The following is a 21,319-nucleotide window of genomic DNA, read 5'->3' as shown; positions in this document are numbered from 1 at the left end:
CCTGTGCCGCCAGGCTGGCTGGTCTCAGGCTCCCTCGCTGGGGTCTCCAGAGGGACAGCATGGGGTCACAGCAGGGCCACAGGTTCAACATTTTTCTAATAACCAGTCCAGTCTGGACTGGAAAAGACAAAGGGCACAGCTGTGGAGTTTTTCAGAAAGCTAGAGCTGCTTTCCTCTGTGTGACAGAAAGCAGATCTTCTCTCCTATTCCTTCATTTAGAGAGTAAAAACCTTTGTGGGTTTGATATTTTCCCTCTGTTTTCCTAGCTTTCAAAATCAAATTCCCTCTTCACAGGTATCTTTATCTTAGCTGTTTTTCGTATCAATGAAGATACCAAACAGAACAGCCCCCTCCCTGATGCCATTATTGGCATCAAGCTTAAGGTTTTGAGGCTTTTAAATGTCTTTAAGCATTATTTAGCTTTATAAATGCCACCTGGGAGGTAGCTCACCCTGCAACACAAAGACAGTGGGTTGCTAACAGACAGACCTGACCTTCCAAAAGATGCCTTCTCTAGAGCTGCGTGCATTATGCATTGATTTTTCTACCTCTGAAGCAAGATAAGAGATAGATCCACTCCTGTGGTCTCACTGACAGCACAGACCACCCAGTATCCTCCTTGGTGTTTAGCACCATGACCTCAAAGGCTTCACAGAGCCCTTGTGAATAATATCTAATCATGAAATTTAGCATGCCAACACACAGAGCTCATGGGGGTCCCAAAGAACCCCTCCATCCTGGCTGTCCTCACTTTCAGTAGCGTGGGGAAGTTTCATGCAGCTCTGGGATCCGTATCGCAGCTATAATCACTGCATGTGTAGCTCTGCCATGCAGAAGGTTTTGTATGGCTACACAGGGTGTTAACTATTGCACTCTCTTTCAGGAAATCTCCCTCCTATTACAGCAGCAAAACAGGTACGCTGAAATGAGAGTAGGGGTGTAATTAGCCCAACCTCAAGTGTCATATGGAGAAAAAAAATGAACTTTTCTTCTTATCATTGACATGCCCAGAGATGATGGAATTGCTCTGCTGTGCCATTGTGGGTTGTGTTTTGCCTGAGTTAAACACTGTACTATGACTCAGTTGCCATCACTCTGGTCACTGCTGGCACGGAACGGGATTGCAGCAGCAATCAGCTTTCATTTGGAATCCAAAATAAAAACATGTTGCCTATGTAAACATAAAATATATAGAGAGGGACAGAGTGAGGGTGTATGTGCATGATAAAGGTATTAACTTTCTGAGAGCCACACCTGGTAGTGATATGTCAAGGGCACACTGGTCATCAGAGAAATTTAACTGGGAAGCTCTCTCTGTGGCACAAAATATACAAAATGGTAGGTATTCCCTCCTTTATAAACATCAGGAAAATCTGACCAGCAGCCCTAAACACTGTGGAAGAGTCTCCAAGGGGAAGGGTGAGGAAGCACCTAATTTTAGAGCAAACCAAGTCCTGTCTTGAGAACTGCATGAGAATGGGTGCGCCTGAGGTATGGAAGCCCCCATCACTGCTGGTGCTGCAGTTGTGCCTCACGTGCCAGGGGCACCCCATGGAGACAGACACTCGTGTGATACATGGAAACCAAACTAGAGGAAGTCTTTGGAGAGTCTTATCACTCTTCAGGCGGTCACTACAGTACTGATATATGAATGAGTTACACGGAAGAAATGAAACAAATCCAAATCTGTGTCAGGAGATGATTTTATAGAGCTCTCATTGTGTCTGAACTTACCAAGCAAGACCTTCATTTCCAATCCGATCCAAAAACCACTGAAGCCAAGCGCAGCCTGTTTACTGCTTCAGGAGACTTTGGAGCAGGCCCTTTCTGAATCGTGGAAGGAACAGGTTTTGGAAAGGAACAGAAATATATTACGTTAATTGTGCAGTGCATTTTCAGCATCCCTTAGAAATGGAGACATTTACTTGCAAACTGACAAAGAGCATTTAGGTAATAGTTAAAATTAAAAAGAGATTTCATTACAAATTGGATCATTCATGCAAGAGCAGAGCACTTTTGCCTTTTCATTTCCCCTCAAACATTTTGTGCTGCAGAGAACAATTTTGTACTCATAATTTTTGCAAAATTAACTCCAGGTCAACTTTCAGCTGGAATCACAGATGAGAAATTCAGTAGGGAAAGGTGAAGCTGGAAGAAAGTAGAGGGCCTTTCCCCAGTAAAAAGTTGAGTTTTAGTTTTGATGGAACAGAGTGCTCAGATAAAACCACAAATTACAGACAGCTTGCATGAAAGAATTTAGGTGCTGAAATGAGGTGGAGATGAAGATTATCCTATAGGTTGATTTCAAGCAACTCTGAGCAGTCAGAGTTTTTTACAGCAGCTTTCCTGCCATGACTCATGTCCACAGAGGCCAAGAGCGATGGATGCTGGGGTCACACACCTAGCCTGGCTGTCAGCCGAGCACAATGTACCTTGGGCCACCTTCAGGTACCAGCTGAAGGATGGGGCTGTGTGCACCCGCAGCAGCAGGATGCGGCTGTCGTGGACCGGCTGGCGCAGCCCTAACTGTGCCAGACCTGGCTGTGTGTTGACACAAAAACAGGGAGAGAAGGCTGGTAAATGTGCCCATTACAACTGGCCTGTCTTCCTCTGTGGCTCGGTGTCCTACTGCATCATGGAAATATTTACAGCTGGAAGTGTGCAGAGTGGCTTTGGTGGCAAGGGATGGCCACAGCACCCTGCCATGTGCAGTTCATGTGGGAAGTCAGTTATGACCCTCCCTGCAGATTTCAGCAGTATGGAGGGAAAAAAGAGAAAATTATTAAATACTGTCATTCCTCCTAGAATTGTTGCTCCAGGAGACTTCTCTCTGGCTTCCCATAGGATGGCTGAGCACCTAGAAGAGGCCCCAGATGGCTTTGTTCTCAAATAAGCACCCAAAGCCATGAGTGACCGTTGCTGAAGAACACCAGCAACCTGCTCCCTGCTAAGTTCACTTCTCCCAGTGCCTTCCTGTCTGAAGATTTCTCTAACAAAGATGTGGCAGGTCAAAGGCAGAAGCAAGCAGACTCAACAGTCCCAAGAACAGCAGTGCTCCTCTGACCAGGAGACCAATATAACTACTTCAACGGTGTGTCTTTTCCAGCCAGGATTGTAGAAAAACTTGTCCTCCAGATGATATAATTTTGACAGCAGCCCTCCTGGTCTGCAGATAGAACTGTGGTAGCAGAAAGATGCAGCTCCTGACTTTGCCCATGTCATGGAGGAGGTTGCATAGATACGAAAAAAAAAAAAAAAAAAGCTTTTTCATCATCTAATTGCTCATCATCATTGTCGTGGGTGATGGAGGCAGTTGCAGAGCTGTGCTCATGGGGTGAGAACAGCAGCAGTTCCTTCTTGTGCAGATGCCCCAAGCTTGAACTGATTCCAGCGCATAAGTCAACACAGGCTGTTGCTGTGTAATACCTGTCAGTAGCCTACATGAAACAACTAGTTTCATCCCATTTCTTGGTGGAAACATTCCCAAACCCTGTGTTAAGTGCTCAGCTGCTGTACCAGCATGACCAAAGACTGATTTCTTTTTAGGCATCCACAAAGAGGTTCCAAAAACCATCACTGCTGGGCAGTATTGTAAGAGGTCAAGCCAGCAAACATGCAATATCAAAGCCAAAAATGGAGCAAATTCTGCTCCTTTCCATCTCTCTTAGACTGTTTTTGTATGACCAAAAGGAGATTCAGAAGACAGAAACCTTCTGGGACCCTGTTGGGAAGGGCTGGCTCCAGAGACCTTTCCTCCCTCTAGCTGCAGCAGATCCTGGGTAAAAACCTTGAGGCTTGACCTTGAGGGGCCCTTCGCCTGCTTTGGTGCTGGTATCCACCTCCTGTTGGAGCTGTTTTTGTCAGAGCTTTTTTCTTTCCTCACCCAGTTGTGGTAGTAAAGTTCGAGGTGTCCTGGCAGCAGGACACTCCTTTGCTCCACCCTCTGCCATGCACACCCACTCTCTGAGGACTCGCTGAGCCAGAGCTGCTGGTGACAGTGACCTGATCTGTGCGGCTGTTCTGGTGGGAGCTGGATGCCCAGCATGAAGCATTTCTGCTTTGAGCCGTGGGCAGCCTTCGTTGTGCTCTTCTTCATCAATGTGCTCTGGTATTCCTACTCAGCAGGTATTCCTCTTCTCTTATGCTCCAGTTTCTATACCCTTCCCCTTCCCCCACTCCTCTCAATACCTACATCTATTTCCCACTGATAGTAATTTGTTCTTTAAAAACAAGATGGGCTCCCTTGTTTCATCTAAAAAGTGTAAAGAGCTGGAATTGATTAATGCTAATGAGAACTACTTGGCATGATTGATCGCAGCATCTTTCTGAAGAGATGTGCTTTTGCCAGATATTTACACATCCACTGTAAATGTGACTGAGCTGCAGGTTGCCCCACTGAATGGCAAGGAGATAGGAGACTGCAGTTACTTGAAATTCACGTGCTTGCTGTGGTAAAGGACCATTTGAAATACCATCCAGGAGGCTCACTGTAAGTCTGGTTTAGCTCTTGTTAGGTGGTTTTGGCAGAAAAACTGGCTTTGGTGTCCCCTTAATGGGAGAAGTTTCCTGAAAAAACTCCCAAACCAAATGTAAATGAGACCTGGAAGCTGCTCTTTTCCCACCAGGCTACTGCCTGCATTTGTATACTAGCATCAGCTGAGACCTGCCAAATGTTTAAAGGTGGGTTAGCTTTTGACAGCCTGTCCTTTGGGCTGCAAAGTCTATAAACATGGAGCAACACTCTGTATTCTGTAGCACTTTCTTCCACAGGTCATATGCAGGTTTTAATGATTCTTCCCAGTGCTCCCATGTGGTACTTATTAACCCAGAAAACAAATTATGGGCTTGGTCAAGGTCACCCAGCAAGTCCTAGCAGAGCCAGAAAGAGGAATGGGGAGTACTCAGATCCTTCCCTGGAGCAGGTTGCCCAGGGACTTGCTGCATGGCAGAAGCCATAAAGAAAGCTCTGGTCTTGCCGATGGTTGGTCAGCTCAAAATGCAAAGCTCGGCAACAGCAGGTGGCCCCATGGGGGACATCTCCTGTAGGACAACCTCAGTTTATTTGCTGTTTTCTGAAAAATACCTAACTCAAAGCCAAGGTGTGGGCAAAGTTCTGTTCTGTTCTGGTTTGTTTTCCTGAGCTGAAACAAAACCTGAGCCGTTATTTTGAAGTCTTCAGCAAAATTCAACTGGAATTGATTTTTATTTTTTCTCTCTACCACACTCTAAATTATCAACTCGGAATGATAGTTTGACTGTCAATAATTCTCTCATAGCTTCTATATGGTCTGTGGATGTTGGAGTGCCTCTATCTGCACACAGTGGGAGTCCTTACTCCTATAGCCTCTCCAGGCTGTTTTTCATGGATCTCTACAGGGGACCATTTCAGCATAGGATATTTCACCTGGATGAACTTGAAATGCACTGCTCGAAGTGGCAATAGAGGAGAAGTAGCTGTCCTTGTTTCTGATCCTGCAGTGCTGCGAGGTGCATTCTGAAGCTGAGGGGCAAGGGGGATATTAGGATCTCTAAGGAGGCATTGGCCTGTGACGCCATGGATTTGGAGGGGTAAAGACCAGCCACAGAGCTGTGACACAGTGCATTGTGTGGTCTAATTCTGGGTAGGAAGCAGAATAAAGAGGCAAAATGTTAATTGAATCCCCCGTCCCTCTCCCTCCCTTACTGATTTCTCTATGTTATGTTTTACAACCTAAGCCTGTTATCACGCTGGCATGGTCTGGAGCCCAGTGAAAACAGTTTCAAACACAGTTGTGCCTGAACAGCGGCAAAGCCAAAAGTTCCCACTGAGGCTGTGGTGGATCAGCTGAGGCCTTTCATGGATGGGCTCAGCTCTTGGCTCTTACTGACTCCTTCACACCCTGGAGTTACTGGGATTTTTCAAAGCGCAAAAGGTGGTAGATGTACAACTCCCTCGTCATGGATCTCCTCATGCTACTGAAAGCTCTCTCTCATTTCAGTCCTTGCTCATTTTGCAAAAAGACAGTGGTTAATTCGAGCTTGGAGTGAATGCCTCATACCAGGGTCATGCTCAGATAGAGGCACGGGGATTCAGCTGCTCCTTAGGGCTGGTAATAGAGCAGGTCTTTCTAGACCCTGTGTTGGGGGAAGTGGGATGAGAAAGCATACCCTGATGCAGCAACGTTTAGGGGCAGGAACTCATTTTCTCCAAGCTGCGTCTACCCTAAAGATCTCTGCAAAGCACATTTCTTTCAGATTATCATGCCTGATGCCCAGTATTTATTTTCTAATTCAACTTGCCTTTTCTCCTGTGCTTTCCTTCTGGCAGCAGCTGAAGACGTCTCCAATGTTTCAACAAGCTCCATGCTCACAACTGAGTACGAACCACCATGTCTCAGTAAGTCTTCATAAATCATTCCTACTGTGATAAAGCCAGGTGATGAGAATACAGAGGTGATGGAGGGTCTGTCCTGCAAAAGGATTTATCTGTTGTTAAGGCTTCTATTGTAGGTGAAACTTTAGGGCACATTTCCAAGACTCCTCCATTGGCATGCCCTGTCTATCTCAGGTACATTCTCATAGATTCATAGCTTTGAACAGAATAACTCATAGCTAATTCAATTTTTGTTTCCTAAAGCTCACTGCCAGACTGCCTGTGGGCACGTGGACCCTTGAAAGCCACCGACCCTACCAGGTCTTCCCTAATCAGCCAGTCACAGGCAATCTGAGATCCCACCAGCCCTCTCAGAATTGTTTTCCATCCCAAATGTCAAACAACCGCACAGTCCTGCACTTCCCAAGATATAGTAGGTGCGTCAATAGAGGTACGCTACTCCAAAGCATGACATAAGCATAGGCGACAGGCATCCCTCCCCCTTCTCTAGGCACATACAACATTTGTCTTGTGATGTGGGAAGAGCTGCTCTCTACAGCACAGGACAATTGTGCTGTGTGGACTGAAAACCTATGCACAGGAACATGGTTCTGCATGAATGAGAGCAACTGAAAAGCACCTGCGCTTACCTTTTCCCCAGAATGGTGCAAGAAGCTGGCTGCCCTACATCAAGCATTCACTTTTCACAGCTAACAAGCACTTCAGCAAGCAGACCACGTAGCTGCTATGTGGTTTTTGCTGCCTCAGCTCTCCCGGGTGCTGGGGTTTCACGATCAGCTTCTATTCCTTCCAAAGGGGTTGAGATACCACAGTCCTCTGGGGTCCCTTTGATATTTCCACATTATGACCCAGGACACAGACAGAGAGCTGAGTATTTTCACTGTGTCCCTGTGATGGAAAAAGTATGGCAGATGCCTTTAAGCAACAGCATAAATGAAACAACTAATGACATATCCCTTAACTGACTTTAGGAAATTGGACTGATTTAAACAAGAAAATAAAAAAGATGCAAATGTTGCAAGGAAAAAATGCACGGTATTGTTAGAAAATATTTTTAACCAGGTAAAACTAGAATCCCCTGATAGTGGTGTGTTTTGCAGTTTTTACACACAAGTCACAGTTAACAACCCAGTGGAGAGCAGCCACTGCTTCTGCCACCAGCAGAGGTATTGGTTATCTAAACTAGTGGTGATCCTGCTGAAGGTGTCTCTGCTACAGATCCTCTTACTCTCTCAAACGAAGCTTTCTCTGCCCTGGGTTTATTTTTAATTTTCACTAGCTACTTCCATTCCTAAAACTGACTGAGCCGGTGCTAAGTAGGTATTGTAAAAGATTTTCACAACGGTGAACACAGAGGTGAGAGGAGCAGCTCAGATATTTGGCCAGATAGGGTTGACCAAGTCTTGAAGACATACAGATGAAACTGATTATTGACATCCCCCAAGTTAGAAGCCAAGCTTAGGAGAAAGATGCCAAGGGAGACTGACAGACCACAGGGCTGACAGTGAAGTCACTGTGTCATCTGCAAAGAAAATCTGTTGCATAGTTGGTCTCCCATCAACACATTTCATTTCTTTGCCACCAGATGTGAACTTCTGCACGCAAGTGGCCGTGTGCTGCCCAACAGGCATGGATGATTATGGATGGATTGCAGCGGCTGTTGGATGGAGCCTCTGGTTTCTGACTCTCATCCTGCTCTGCATGGACAAGCTCATGAAACTCCGGCCTGATGAACCCAAATATTTGGTTGCTTGAAGCAGGGCAATCCAGTAAGCAGCAGCACCCAGAAGTGAGGTGCAGACAGACTAACCGAGCATTTCAAGCACTTCCTAAGAGAAAAAAAAAAGGGGAACGTACCTTCAGCCAAAAAAAGACCGGATCTAAGTGGGGCACCTCCTGAGGCTTCATCCTATTTGGTAAGTCAGAGCTGCCAGCCAAGGTGTGGAGCAGGAAAGTCCCTGAAAACCACCATGTACAGAACCACAACACACAGAAAACTGTTTTGCTGAGCTCTCATGTTTGCTGCAAGTGTGCCAGCAGCAATGAGATGCTGAAGGATCAGTTACCAGTCTATAGCGTATTGTCTTAAGACAACCAGTACGTAACCTTTGACTTTGAATCAAAATGTGGGCAAATAAAGCTATTTTCTGGAGGATCAGTGTTACCAGATCCATTACTAAGTTATAGGCCAGGTTACAACTGTAAACAGATGTAACTTATTGATTATACCAAATCCTTCTCACTTGCCAAACTGCAGTATTTTAAAGTCTATTAAGTGAACAGTGAAAACTTTGATATGGGAACCTAAGGATTTTTTTGGGCTGGTTTGAAATTAAAACCAGTTCTTCCACCGCAGTTTGTATGGGAACAGTTTTGCAGGAACTGAATGTTGGTTGTATTTATTAAGCTTGTACCTACTCCTCTAACTAAGACAAGCTGAACCGTGGCAAGCAGTTTTAAGCCAGCATATCCAATTTGTGCATAAATGTGCTCCTATTTATGCAAGATGATAATAAACATTCTTATTGATGGAAAGATTCTCACTGAGTGGTTTATATTGATAAAGCTTATATTGACAAGGAATTACCCCACCCAAATTGTTAGAAATACAATTCTAACAAGAAATATTCATGCAGGAGGGTTTGCCTCATTGAGGTCAAATGGGCTGGCTTGGTACAGTTGCACCAGATTGATTTCTATCCACTATTAAAACATTAAATCAGTGTTAAATCCATCCAGATGAACACAGCTGAGGACCTGTCAACCTGCTGAGGACCAAGTGAAATGAAAAAAAAAAAAAAAAAAGAGTTGCTCTTAAACCAAAGAAAGCTCTATTGGAGATTTCTATCTATTAAATATCATTCAAGCTGCCCTTCTGCTCATCAATGCATAACTTTTCCATTTAGAAAAGATACAAATCAGTTTAAGATTCTTCAGATGAATTCTGGCACAAGTCGGCACTTCTACCAGGACAGCTCTGTGTCACTTCAGAGTGATGGGCAGCCACCCCTTAGCAACTACCCACCATTAATAGGAATGGCTACAAGTTAGAAAGTGAGGAAAAGACATCCTCCCCTATTATTAGTAACACTTAACACTAAAAATCTTCCGGAGCAAAATGCTGAGCAGAGACACTAGTTTCAGGAAAGAAAGTTTTGAAGAGGAAAGGCTTCGTTTTTTTGTGGCTTTTTTACTGTGCTGTTTGTTTGGTTGTTCTGGGTTTTTTCTTTTCACACATGCCACACTTCAAGCAGTAAACAATCACAAACCAGTGCTCAATTCAGAAAAAAAATATTTCAACATACAACAATTAAACCAAAAGTAATTTTCACAAGGCAAATGTCCATGCTGGACCAGCCAACAACTTATTTCTGCAGTAAGAGAAAGGTCTATAAACTCATACAAGTACAAACTTGCAGAAACAAAGGACTCTGTATTTTGCTGTTGATGTTGACTGAAAGAATGGTGAATTGACAGTTAATAACCACTGCAATCACTGTTGGGCAACAAGTCTTATAGCTACATACATAATTTTCCCCCCTGATTTATTAGCTTTAATAGTAGAAAATGTTCATTGGCCTGAAAACAATGTGACAGATACCGTGAAAAAACCTCCACGTACTGCCTTAGTATCTGCCTTCTGCAGACCTCTTCCTACAGCTCTCCAGTCTTATGGAGATAGTTCCGGATACAGCACTGCTTTTCATCTTTAAGGAGATGTGTTGTATAGCTTTCACATTTCCTTCACTAAGGCTGCGAGTGCATGAATGCAGCCAGTCACAGATGGAAACCTATTCCAAGATTCTCCTTGGAGCTGTAAGCACATAAGACAAGTTCTAGATGTCCTATAGTCTAGCATTACCCACCCCAAACTAGCTTCATAACAACTGGGCAGTTCTGTGGGGCTTCCTGAAACCTGCCTTTAAAAGCACAGCTTGTTTGTTCCGCATGCTCTCCAAAAGATCCTGCCTGTGTGTAGCTACATTCAAGGAATGCAGTAGAATTTAAATCTCAAGTTTTGCTTCTCACAGCTTCTATTGAGGATTCCCAGCTCAACCAAACTGGAGAAAAATGGCAAAACCCTGTAGTTTTTCATATAATGTAAAGCCTTCACGGAGTTTGTATACCTATGATCAGGGTGACACACGTCTCAGCAGAATCAGATCTACAAATTATTTTAAGAGATCATTTCTGCTACGAAATGCATACTATTTCTAGACCAGTGACTTCTAAACCTCTGATCTAATATAATAGTTTTGCTTCCTTACTGCATCAACTACTTTAACATCTGATATTGTCGGGTTTGATCTATAGCTTCTTCTTTTTTTTTTTCTTCCAAGTAATTTGACTTTTTATGAAGTGGATTGGGTCACTTAGAAAAATGTAGTCCCATAGTGAATTCCATGAACGTGCTACTACTCCCAGTGTCTCCGGGATCTCTGAACAAAGTGGTAGCATCCCAAAACCTCAAGGGCTACCAATGTAAACATCTAATCTGTTCCAATGTGATGCAGTACCAAAAAGCCCCATTGTTTTAAAGACATTCTCTGGGGTATATGGTATATGTTGTACTAATCCTAGGTATGGTAAGCAATGACAAGCACAATGCAAGGCAACGCACCGTGCACAAGGAGGAGAAAAGCCCTGATGGTATTGTCAGCATATCGGGGGGTTGTCAATAGCTGCAGAAAATGGAGAATAAAGAAGTTGCATCCAAAAAAACATGAGAAATTTATATAAAGACAAAAATCAGTATGTAGAAAAGGATTATAAATACCTGATTTACAATAAATGTAACTTAAAGATTATCTGTGATTCACTGTTACATTTCCTGGAGTATTCTTAGCTAGCGAACACACAGTAGCACAGCTTCTGGATTATAACCCCTATTTTAAGACCGATCAAGTCACAGTAGAAGGTGTGGTCTGGTTTTGATGCAAAAATTAAATGTGACGATTCTTTATAGATGTGGTCTACAAGCAATGATATAGACTGGTGTACTCATTTATAGTGTATTATTTCATGTTCCTAGTAATATCACTGACATTACAATACCTGTAACAGCAGATCCCCAACCAGTGTAATACTATCCAAATCCTGTTGAGTTCAAGGGAGCGACATATACATCCAGCACATGCCTTGTTTTGTTGTTTGAGGTATTTTTCATTGTAATTCAGGAAACCTGTCATTTTTGCTCCCATGGGAAACCTTGGAAGCAAAACATAACTTCTGATTTATCAGTGTACATAAATAATTTCATCTGTGTTAAAACTTGGTGTGCCTTCAGACTACTACATACACTGTCATGCTGTAACACTGAGCTGGTTTAGGCTCTTGTACATCTCAAAGCATACAAAAACTAAGATTATAGCTCATATCACCTATTAAGTTGCAAAATAACCTCTCAGAACAGTGACAGAAATGTTAACACTCCAGTCATTTATAGTGCATTGTTGAGTCAAATTCTATGTCCTAGGACCAAAAAGTTCATCACTAGAATGAGATGGAGAAGAAATCAATTCTAGCTCATGTGATTTAGTACACAGCAAAGCTAAAACAATTGTTGAAACCCGGATGGATGAATAAAAATAAGTGTGACTGAAAAACACAAATTTGAACCCTAACCAGAACATCTCTCCATGTTTTCTGGACAAAGATTCTGGATTTCAGGCATGAAGGCATGTAGTACCTGTAAAGGAAAGAGAGATGCAGATAGCACCTGGGAAAGCTACTGTCTACAAGCGTCTCGGACAGACAAACAGAGCAGTAGGGATATGTAACTAATCAAAATTTCCAACACCAGAAGAGAAGAACATTAGCAGCAGCACAGCATTCCAGGGTAACTACTTTAATTTGCCTGGAGATAATATCAACCACATCTGACTAGTGATTTTTTTATATTCTTAATTCAAGACTAAATGGATTGGTACTTGATGCATGACTCTTCATCTTTTGAGATACCATTGCTCTGGTAATGACACATTACTCATTGCCTCTGTCCTTGGGGTTTTAGTGAATGAGCTACACATTAAGCAATCGCTCTTCATAATGATTACACTTTGCAAAACCACTAGAGGGATGAAAACTGGCAAACGTCAGAGCTTCCTACTCACACGCAGCACACAGAGAAAAGACAGAGGTTGAACTCATAAGTAAAGGTACTCTGTACTGGGACCCTGTAGGAATTTTGATAAAGCCGTGACAAAAGACAGAATTTCACAAAATTATTGCAATTAATTACAGCCAAGGAATTAAATACAGGTATTCTTAGGAAGCAACCACCCTCTCTCATCTTTACGCTTCAGATTCTGCTTATTTTGTGGTATCACTGGTACCAGCATGTGCTGTGAAATTCAAACTTCACTGCAGGTTCCTGTCCTAGAATCAAACATGCTCTTTTCAAAGAGCTTATTTTAAGCTTCTATTTTGTAATAACCTTCTGGAAATAAACACGGGGTAAACAATGCCATATTGTCTTCCAAATCTGCAGCCAGCTTGGAAAAAAAATACAGTTCTAAGAGACAAGCAGACTTTTCCTGTCCAATTTGATGGTATGATATGTAGAGACACATTCAGCTAACCATTTTTTTCAACTATCAGAAATAATGGCTTATGGGCCCCTATGTCCTGCTGACATAAAACTCCCCCAGAACTGACTTCTCCCTTGAAGAAGAAAGCCTCTCTTTAATCATAGGGTAGAAGTGTCCTGTCTCAGTGACCAATTCATGAAGCTCTGTTCCAAACACCACACTCTGCTTGTCTTGGTGCCCTTTGCTGTAAGACCTGAAGAACTAAAGTAGCTGTATAAGTCTATATTTTCGCCGTCTGCTACTAAGTGTGGACTAAATGATATTTACGTTGTGTCAGTCTCAAATCCCTCCATTTCTCTGCCTCTCAGAAGGTCCCCATCAGTTTGGTTTGCTGCTTGAGAAAAAAAATCTCCTAAGACAAGCATAAAGAAGCCATTTCTCTAATCCCTGAGTCTCAGTTATTTGCTGCATCTGTGCTCATTGGTGGCAATATCTTTCAAACTATTCACCCATTTCAGCTTTACCTTTATTATTTGCTGTTTACTCAACACATGAGGTTTCTTCCCTTCATTCCCCAGCCACAGCCGCGCCCAATGTTGGTTTCAACAACACAAAAGATCTACCCTGTCCATTCATTCTCCTCCCTTTACAGTGGAGAAATGTAAATAAACTCCCAACTGAAGATATTTCTGTAAGCTTTGCCTCTTTTCTGATGACTTTTCTTCACTAAGTTTTTTTTATTAATAACCTTTCTACCAGTGGCTCTTCCAATCTCTCTGATTTATCTTGAAAACAAAACAAGTGGTACCAATATTCAGAGCCGTGGTTGGCGAGTCACTGGCACAACCAGAATGACCTTCCCTAGTTTGTAGTTTCCAGACCACACAATAAACACTCAACCAAATTAGTTTTTCAATGTGACTTTCTGGAGCTGAAGATACAGGACTTCTTCAGGTCCTCTACAGCACTGTCTGCAGGGGGAAAGAGAAGGGAGATACCTACAAAGCAATCTCTGCTACACTGTTTCCCCTTCATGGCATTTCAACATATCATATATTTAAACCAGATTAGTCTAAAACCATTCAGTTCTAATATAACCCTCTGGGCTCAAATACATGAAGAAGTCACCTTGCTTCTGCTGACCTGAACTCACATACAGACGTTGTGTGGTAATCTTAGGCAAGAGATGTCAGTTCTTCCTTAAATAAAGAGGACTAAGTAATGCCCATCAGCACTAGCGTGAAGTGCTTCCCAAGTGCAGGAAACACTTTGCTTGGCTTCCACTAGGAAGTGACATTGTAGGCAATGTTGTGTCAGTGACGTCACCTACTGGAAGTGACAAACTTCTCTCAACTTCTTTGCAGTTCTACTCTGTGAAAGCAAGAATGTGTTTTCCAGCATCGTAACACATGACTGTTAATTATAGGGGGATGTAGCAATAATGTGAATATTTGACTGCACCTGTAGAAATCCTCTAAGTGAGAGATTCCTCACCTTTAATCTCGAATTTTTGAAGTGTTCTGCCATCACCAAGCCCAATGACACAAACTATCACAAGGATCAAACTCATCCATGGAAATGCTTGATTAGTATTGTATGCAAAATGCAAGGAGACTTACCTGAAGCCATTTTATCTGGGCTAGCATGGACTAACAAATGCAGTAATCAGTTCATGAGTTTGAGGATGCCCAGATCATCTGTATTGCATTGAATTTCAACAAATTTCATGTTTGCCAATATGTTGAAGTACTACTGATAATGGCTCATTCACAATTCCTTCTCTTGTTTCCTCAAGTCCAAGAACAAAAGGTTCCTGATTTTTTTATTACTACAGTATTTTTAAAATTCCTATTTCTTTAGTTAAGTTTATTTCAGGACCAAAAAAGCAGAGTGAATCGCCAGATACAACACTACTTTAATTTTCCTTGAATATGAAGAAGTTTTTCCTGAAACAAGATCCAGCTATTGCTTTTAAATCATGTCCAGCACTAAAATGTTCAAACATGAGAAAACCAACTTCCGAGAAGCCTTGAGATGGAAGCCTTAGAGAAGTTTTCATGGGAACATGACTGACCTCTGAAGGAGTGTGTACATGAGAATATAGTACGAAGTGCAAAGCAGTAATTTTCATCTTTCAGTCTCTTTTCTACTCGCTCTAAATTTTCATTCGCTCTACGTTTGACGATGAGGATTACTCTAAGTGAACCTGAAAATCACCACATCAGGGATCGGTGGAGCTTTAGCATTCATTTCAAGAGTCTTCAGAGCATTTGTTCAAATCTGCCAATATTTTATTCCGATTAAGGCAAGATGTAACAGCCTAAACATAAACTTCCACTTACAGATTACGAACTACTCCAAACTAAACTAGAGTGGCCATTACAAAGGAAAACAAATACTTTAAATGTAAAGACTATCAAGAGAAAATAATACAAAATCAAGACAAAACACTCCATCTCTACAAACTATTAAACACAAAGAAATGTGTATTCTTCTAGTACTAATGTAAACTTTTTTTCATTTATCAGTCTTCGCACGGATTTACAGGACTACAGCTCTACTCCACAAAATTCTCTCTAAAAAAGCAGTGCAACTCCACAGGAATTTTGCTTCTCAAGTTTCTTATTCTCAGGGTGAGTAAACTCACAAGGACTTTGTATGTCAAAGCTAGACACATCTTGCCAAGTGCATCCCAAACTGTACTAAAGAATTTGTAGGATGAATTCTCCTTCCAAAGCATACACATGACTATGTGGGTTTCAGTGGAAGTCATGCAGTTGCGACCAGGGGCAACACGCAGACATGTGGATCTGAACTGCCGGTCATTTTGGTATGAGCTGCCACAAGCTAAGCTTGTTCTGCCCTCATTGTCAGACATACGTAAGAAAACTTTTAGTCCTCCTGATGTAAGCTACATTTCAAAGAACACTGTAACACGGACACCTGGCTTTTCAAGCATGTAAGTGGACTCACACCAAAATACTGCAAAATGACAGTGAATCTTCATCAGCATTGTCGAAAACTTTCATTCCTATATCTGCTTCCTCAGTATTTAGGACCTACAGATATTGGAATACATGAATGACAGCAGACCGGTGACAGCAGACTACATCCCCAAGGCTTCCCCCCACCATTTTTAAATAAAACATAACAAGAAGAGGAAAAAGATGCCCACCAAAAAAGGGAACTGGATTTTTATTTCCACATTTAAAGCTGCTACTTCTCTCTAAAAAGCTCTGCAGAAACTCTACAGCCATGGTGAACCGCATCTGGGAGTCTCACTGGTGAGAGACAGAGATGTTTCTCACTCATACAGACCAGTATTGCAAGTGGTGAAGAACTGCACAGAAGCAGAGTTGTTATGGAATCAGCCTAAGTAGGGGCAGGAAGAGTCCCCAAGATTTTACCTCTTTTTTAGTGCACTGTTATAGGTGGTCCTGGAGACCTGGTTGCTATTTGACTTTGGACAATCAGATGTCATCCTTTGTCAGGGTGCTGGAACTCTATGATCTTTAAGATCTCTTCCAATCCAAACCAATCTGACTCTTTTAAACAATTTTCAGTTTTATGTCCATATTCAGAAAACACCAAACAAGTGTTACTTTTTAAAAAAATCCATTTATTTTGACACTGCTGAAAAAAATATGGCCCTTAACATGTCCCCACGTCAAAGTCACAAATGATGTGCATCCTGCCACTTCAAAGCTCTTGGCCAAGACATGTTTGGTTTTTTTTCCCAAGGACTGGCATCTATAACAAAGAACTGTGAGATAATGCCCATTTTTTCCTCGAGCTGAAAAACTGTTAGATCTGGAAAAAAGGATAACATCGTGAGGATAAGAGTTAAACAATGAGTTCAGATGCGTACTATCATCCCTGTCGCACAACTGGTAATTTCACTTGGGCTCAAATGATACTATTTTCCTTATGTAATCCATCCAATGTGTTTTCAAACCATGAGTTAACACACAACAGTGTTGGCCACTTCGTTTCTTGGGAAGTTATGATCCCTGTAAAGAGCCTCTTTCTAAGATAACACTGTAGCCGTGCTGTCAGTAGTCTAAATAAAAAGTACTGGCTTTAGCACTTGGTAGGAACATGTACTTTTGGGTGATCAATCTGCGTATTTATGTGGGTGCATAAAGATGTGTGATATTTGGGTACCCAACATCTTGCCAAACAGACCTTTGGGTGCAGAGGTGATATACAGACCTTGTATAACGCTACTGCTCTCCAACCACTATAGATGAAGCCTGTTCCAAACCATTCCAAGTACAGTACATTGCAAAGAGTCAATACAATTCCACTTAATGCTCCAGAATGAGCTTATTTAACACTGAGTGCAGCACCTATGTGGTTCACCTCTACAAGCAAAGTTTTCTTGCCACAGTCACTGACAGGACCATGTGTTACATCCTGGAAGAGAATATTTTATAATACTGAAGTGTGCCCAACCTTTCAAGTGAGTGAAGAATAATGGTAAAATTTCACTTAGTTCTAAAGATGATCAAGAAGCAGGCTAGAGGTCAACATTTTGGCCATGGAAAGGAAAAGCAAACCAACCAAGCTAAATTATGTAGCTCTCGCCTCGCCAAGTTCTTCTACATGCCAAACTAAACACAGACTAAGCACAAATGCCAAGGAAAATTGTGAAGAAAGAGAAGAGCCTGAGCATTCCACAAACCAGATGGTTTAGTCATGGAAATGAATATAACTGTTAGTAACAGCTTTCTGTGCCTGTAACAATTTCTCATCTGATCAGTGTTTTCAGAAAAGGGTGGATTTGTTCATAGATACTTGAACTCAGGATTCTTTAAGTTTCAGGAAAAAAGGTTTGGGATTCCCCCCCCCCCCCTTTTAATAGGGCAATAAAATATGACAGAAGAGCTCAAGCACATAGAGATGCAGAAGCTTACAATTCCCTAAATTCCCAAGTGGAAACGCACATTTTGGCACACACATTCCAGAGAGCCCTTCTGTAGGTATACGAAAAAAAAAGCTTATGCTGTAGCTGCAGAAAAAAAAGTGTGGGTCTCCCTTGTTAAGACCATCCTTGGAACCGGTGCCTTATGTGTTACTGTTCTTATGACACGAAGATAGAGACTATGGCATACTACTTTTTGTCAACAGTGGATTAAGTTTCCAGCTAGTCTGAAGACATCACTTCCAAACACAGCTTTCTGACTGCTTTTATTTTACTGTCCTTCCCTATGAACTTGAAGGGTTTTAAAGAGAGATTTTTGCATCAGAAAGCTTCTTTTATTTACCAGACAAATGTCCACTATGTGTTCTTCCTAAGATTTCAGATTGAAAGGAAAAATAATATTTTTCCAAAGACAAAAAGATGGACTATCATAATAGCATCACCACCACTAGTGAAAATGAATGAGAAATGGCTTAAGTGTCTCTAACTTTCAAAGCTCTTATTTCATATTCCTTTTTAAATAGCTGGAACCAACAGCCAGGAAACAAATTTACTTTCTAGAAGCCCACATTTTCTTGAAATGAAGTCACAGTAATGCGCTAATAGTGTAACCACTGGCCTCTGACCTCAGTGCAGAAGCTGGAGAAGGATGTGAGCTGCGAAAGAGATGGTTTTAATGGGAACACTTAGGAACAGTCAGTCTTCAGTACTGTCAAAAAGACCAAATGAACATTGCCTGAAACACTCTTCATTCTGCAAAACCTGGCATTTCACAGAAGTATTGGCAACATTCATGTTTACAAACTTGGCAGAAAATACAAGTTTCTTTATTTTTATCCCAGAAGCGACTATCATACAAAAAGCTTAAAAAATTCAAAGCGTAGTAACCTGTTGGTACTGCTGTTCATAACCATGCTGGTGTACTGACTCTAGTCAAACCTCAACCAGTGCCCATGAAGGTTTTAAGTATTGGCCAGGGAACTAGAAATTAATTTAGACTGCTTCACTATAGTAAGCCCCTCAAAACCATTTCATACAGTCTTTTGAGGATCATGGGTAAACAGAAAAATAACTGAGCTTCCTAATTAAGAGGGGAAACATACCACCTTTTCTTCCACATCAGTGAGCAGCCAGCTGCTTCCTAGTTTGGGCTTTGGCAATGAATATTACATACACACTTCATGAACAAGGTATGTACGGTTCTTCCATGGTGTTCTACCTGGTTTTGTTTCAGGCCGAGTTAGTCCTGTCACAGTTATTGAACTGTGCACTGGAACCAGGAGCAGACAAAGACCACCATACCATACCAGCATCACACACCTGTATTTTACCAATGCCATTTCTACACAGGGAGTGAGGCAAACGCAGCCCCTACCCTGACCAACTGCCCAGCGATCTCCTTGGCAGACCACCGTTCCTTAGATGTTTTATGACTACCATCTGCTAGTGTCTGAAATACTCACACTACAGCACCAAATAGTTTTGCTTTTCATTTTTCTAGGGCAAAGCTCCCGAGCCTCCTCAGAAACACTGAGTTTATCTTCTGCCTCTGTGCCAGTTTGTTATAGTTCAGTCTGACCTGAAAATAAAAACACTTCAACAAATCATGACTTAAGTAAAATTTCCGCATGTATTATGTCAGTTACAGATAGGCAATGGCCAAATATTAGTAAATTCGTAGCTGATATTAAATTAAAACTCTGGAAAAAACAGCAACAAACAGTTTCATGGCATGTACCATTCTTACCATGGGGATAATGCTTACCCTTTGTCCATAGGGACAGTGGAAACAAGTATAAATATAGAAACTGTCTCAAAACTGCAAATCTAAGCCTATGTTAATGCTCTAAACTGTCACTGACTTTCACTAAAATTATTGAGATCCAAACATAAGCAATGATTTAGGACATCCATTTATAACATAATGCTGGTGACCCTGTACTAGTCAGGCTGGATCAGTTTCTGTCCACAAAGTAAACTACAGAGTGGCAATATTTTATCACTGATCTTGCAAGAGCATAAAGTATGTAAATATACTTTTTTACAGATATACATACATATTTCCCCAAATTCAACTGTGGCTGAGTATTTCTCTCCTAGTTTTCAGTAATTTTTAAACAACATAAATACCAAGCCCTTTCCGTTTGGATGCTTTGTTTTGTTTTTCCAGCCTGCGTGAGTCTACAGATATTTTCTTAGTTATACAAGGCCAATGTTTCATTTTGCAAACATTGAAGATGAAGGAACACTTGAAGCTTCAGCACCAGAAGGAAAACAAGGAAGAGTGCAGAGAGTAGCTCCATTCAGAAGCACAGAGCTATAACAATTATTGTTCCAGTTTGTTACAAGTATCTCATAAAGACTTTTATTCTAAGTAGTCCCGTTGTTCCTGACAATCAAAGTGATTCTTATGTCGGATCACACCTTCAACACCCTTGAGCTGATACAGTTTGTAATCTTGCAAAACAATAACACAAACCAGTTCCCCATAAGCACTGGAGAGATCAGAATACTTGTAGTAGCTTGCAAAATGTCATCTCAGTTTATTCAAGCCTTTGCCTACTTCCTTAGAAAAAGGAGTCCATCATACTTGGAGTTTGTTCCTGTGACTTTTTTGTTGCTGGAGTGTTGATTTCTTGACCTAAGGTTTTATTTATTTGTTAGGCTGAATGAGGGTAGGGAGAGAAGAGAAGCACCGTAATATTAGCAGATTAATTAATATTACTTGTGATGACACTGACGATTTTCCCTGTCTCCCCTTACTATCCTCGTTTTGCTGCCTTCTTCATTTTTTTCCAAAGTATTGTCAAGAGAGCCGTGAAAGTTCAATTCTTTTGAGAGAACAACATTGCTGATTTCCTCTAAGTCTTTACTTCCATAGGAAGCAGATACCTGGCAGACTTGCAAGGGAATGCTAAATCAACTGTGGAAGTTCTGCACTGTTGTCTGTTTCTGAGAAAGTCGTAGAAGTTCTTCTCTAATTGCTTTAATAAGAGAGGCTGAAGAGTGACCTGGCTGAAGGTCCTCAGTGGAACTGGTGGTGTAGCAAAGGCCCTGGCCCTGAAGGCTGTTGTGTGGAAGCTGAGCAGGGGGCGCCGAAGGCTGCCTGGCTGAAGTCCTCGGCATCTGGAATACTGGTGAGGAGGAATATTCTTGGTGTCCATGCATATGTGTCTGGAAAAAGGTAGAAAACATTATTGTACTTTCTGAACAAACATGATTAATTCCAGAAAACACAAGAAAGCAAAAACGCAAAGAACAGAGGGAAAGCAGCATGGAGATGCTTCTATCTGCTGTCACTGTTCTTCTGTTGTATGAATGAGTGATTCCTGTTATGGAGCACAAAACAACAAATGGACACAAAATTGTTGGACTGTCTCAAGTTCAAGGAATTTCAAAATCTCTTTGAGCATTCATTAAAAAATCTGACCCCACTTCTATCTATGGTGTGTTTAGAAACTGAACTGGAAGGAGTTGGAAAGTAAAAATATA

The 21,319-nt window shown here is 41.7% G+C and overlaps 2 protein-coding genes across 4 annotated transcripts in view; one reads left to right on the top strand and one right to left on the bottom strand.

Moving 5' to 3' along the window:
* The first annotated feature begins 3,842 nt into the window (after nucleotides 1-3,842).
* Nucleotides 3,843-8,922, top strand: TMEM213 (transmembrane protein 213). 2 transcript variants are annotated; one of them, XM_054080710.1, is made up of 3 exons: nucleotides 3,843-4,125; nucleotides 6,311-6,376; nucleotides 7,959-8,922. In XM_054080710.1, exons 1-3 carry the CDS (start codon nucleotides 4,035-4,037, stop codon nucleotides 8,126-8,128), a joined length of 327 nt encoding a protein of 108 aa, XP_053936685.1. In that variant the 5' UTR covers nucleotides 3,843-4,034; the 3' UTR covers nucleotides 8,129-8,922. The 2 variants fall into 2 exon arrangements, with proteins under 2 accessions (XP_053936685.1, XP_009558820.2); XM_009560525.2 differs by having other exon boundaries at nucleotides 3,859-4,125; nucleotides 6,308-6,376; nucleotides 7,959-8,919.
* A 6,022-nt stretch (nucleotides 8,923-14,944) lies between these two features.
* KIAA1549 (KIAA1549 ortholog) overlaps nucleotides 14,945-21,319 on the bottom strand; it is a 151,610-nt gene continuing 145,235 nt past the window's right edge. The window contains exon 19 of one of the 2 annotated variants that reach the window (XM_054071280.1): nucleotides 14,945-21,001. In XM_054071280.1, the coding sequence (XP_053927255.1) occupies nucleotides 20,853-21,001 (149 nt within the window). In that variant the 3' untranslated portion in view covers nucleotides 14,945-20,852. The remainder of the gene's footprint in view (nucleotides 21,002-21,319) is intronic. The other variant, XM_054071269.1, reaches the window with a different exon arrangement.

Source organism: Cuculus canorus, chromosome 1 (assembly GCF_017976375.1).
Source record: "Cuculus canorus isolate bCucCan1 chromosome 1, bCucCan1.pri, whole genome shotgun sequence".
Taxonomy (NCBI): domain Eukaryota; kingdom Metazoa; phylum Chordata; class Aves; order Cuculiformes; family Cuculidae; genus Cuculus; species Cuculus canorus.
The sequence above is the reverse complement of the archived record's forward strand: the minus strand, read 5'-3'. Positions and strand labels throughout refer to the sequence as shown.

Bases quoted from the DNA above. Each gene is read 5' to 3' on its own strand.
- TMEM213 (XM_009560525.2), top strand. From the start codon at position 4,035: ATGCCCAGCATGAAGCATTTCTGCTTTGAGCCGTGGGCAGCCTTCGTT. The intron at 4,126-6,307 runs GTATTCCTCTTC...TCCTTCTGGCAG, and splicing joins CTGGTATTCCTACTCAGCAG to CAGCTGAAGACGTCTCCAAT. The intron at 6,377-7,958 runs GTAAGTCTTCAT...CTTTGCCACCAG, and splicing joins GTACGAACCACCATGTCTCA to ATGTGAACTTCTGCACGCAA.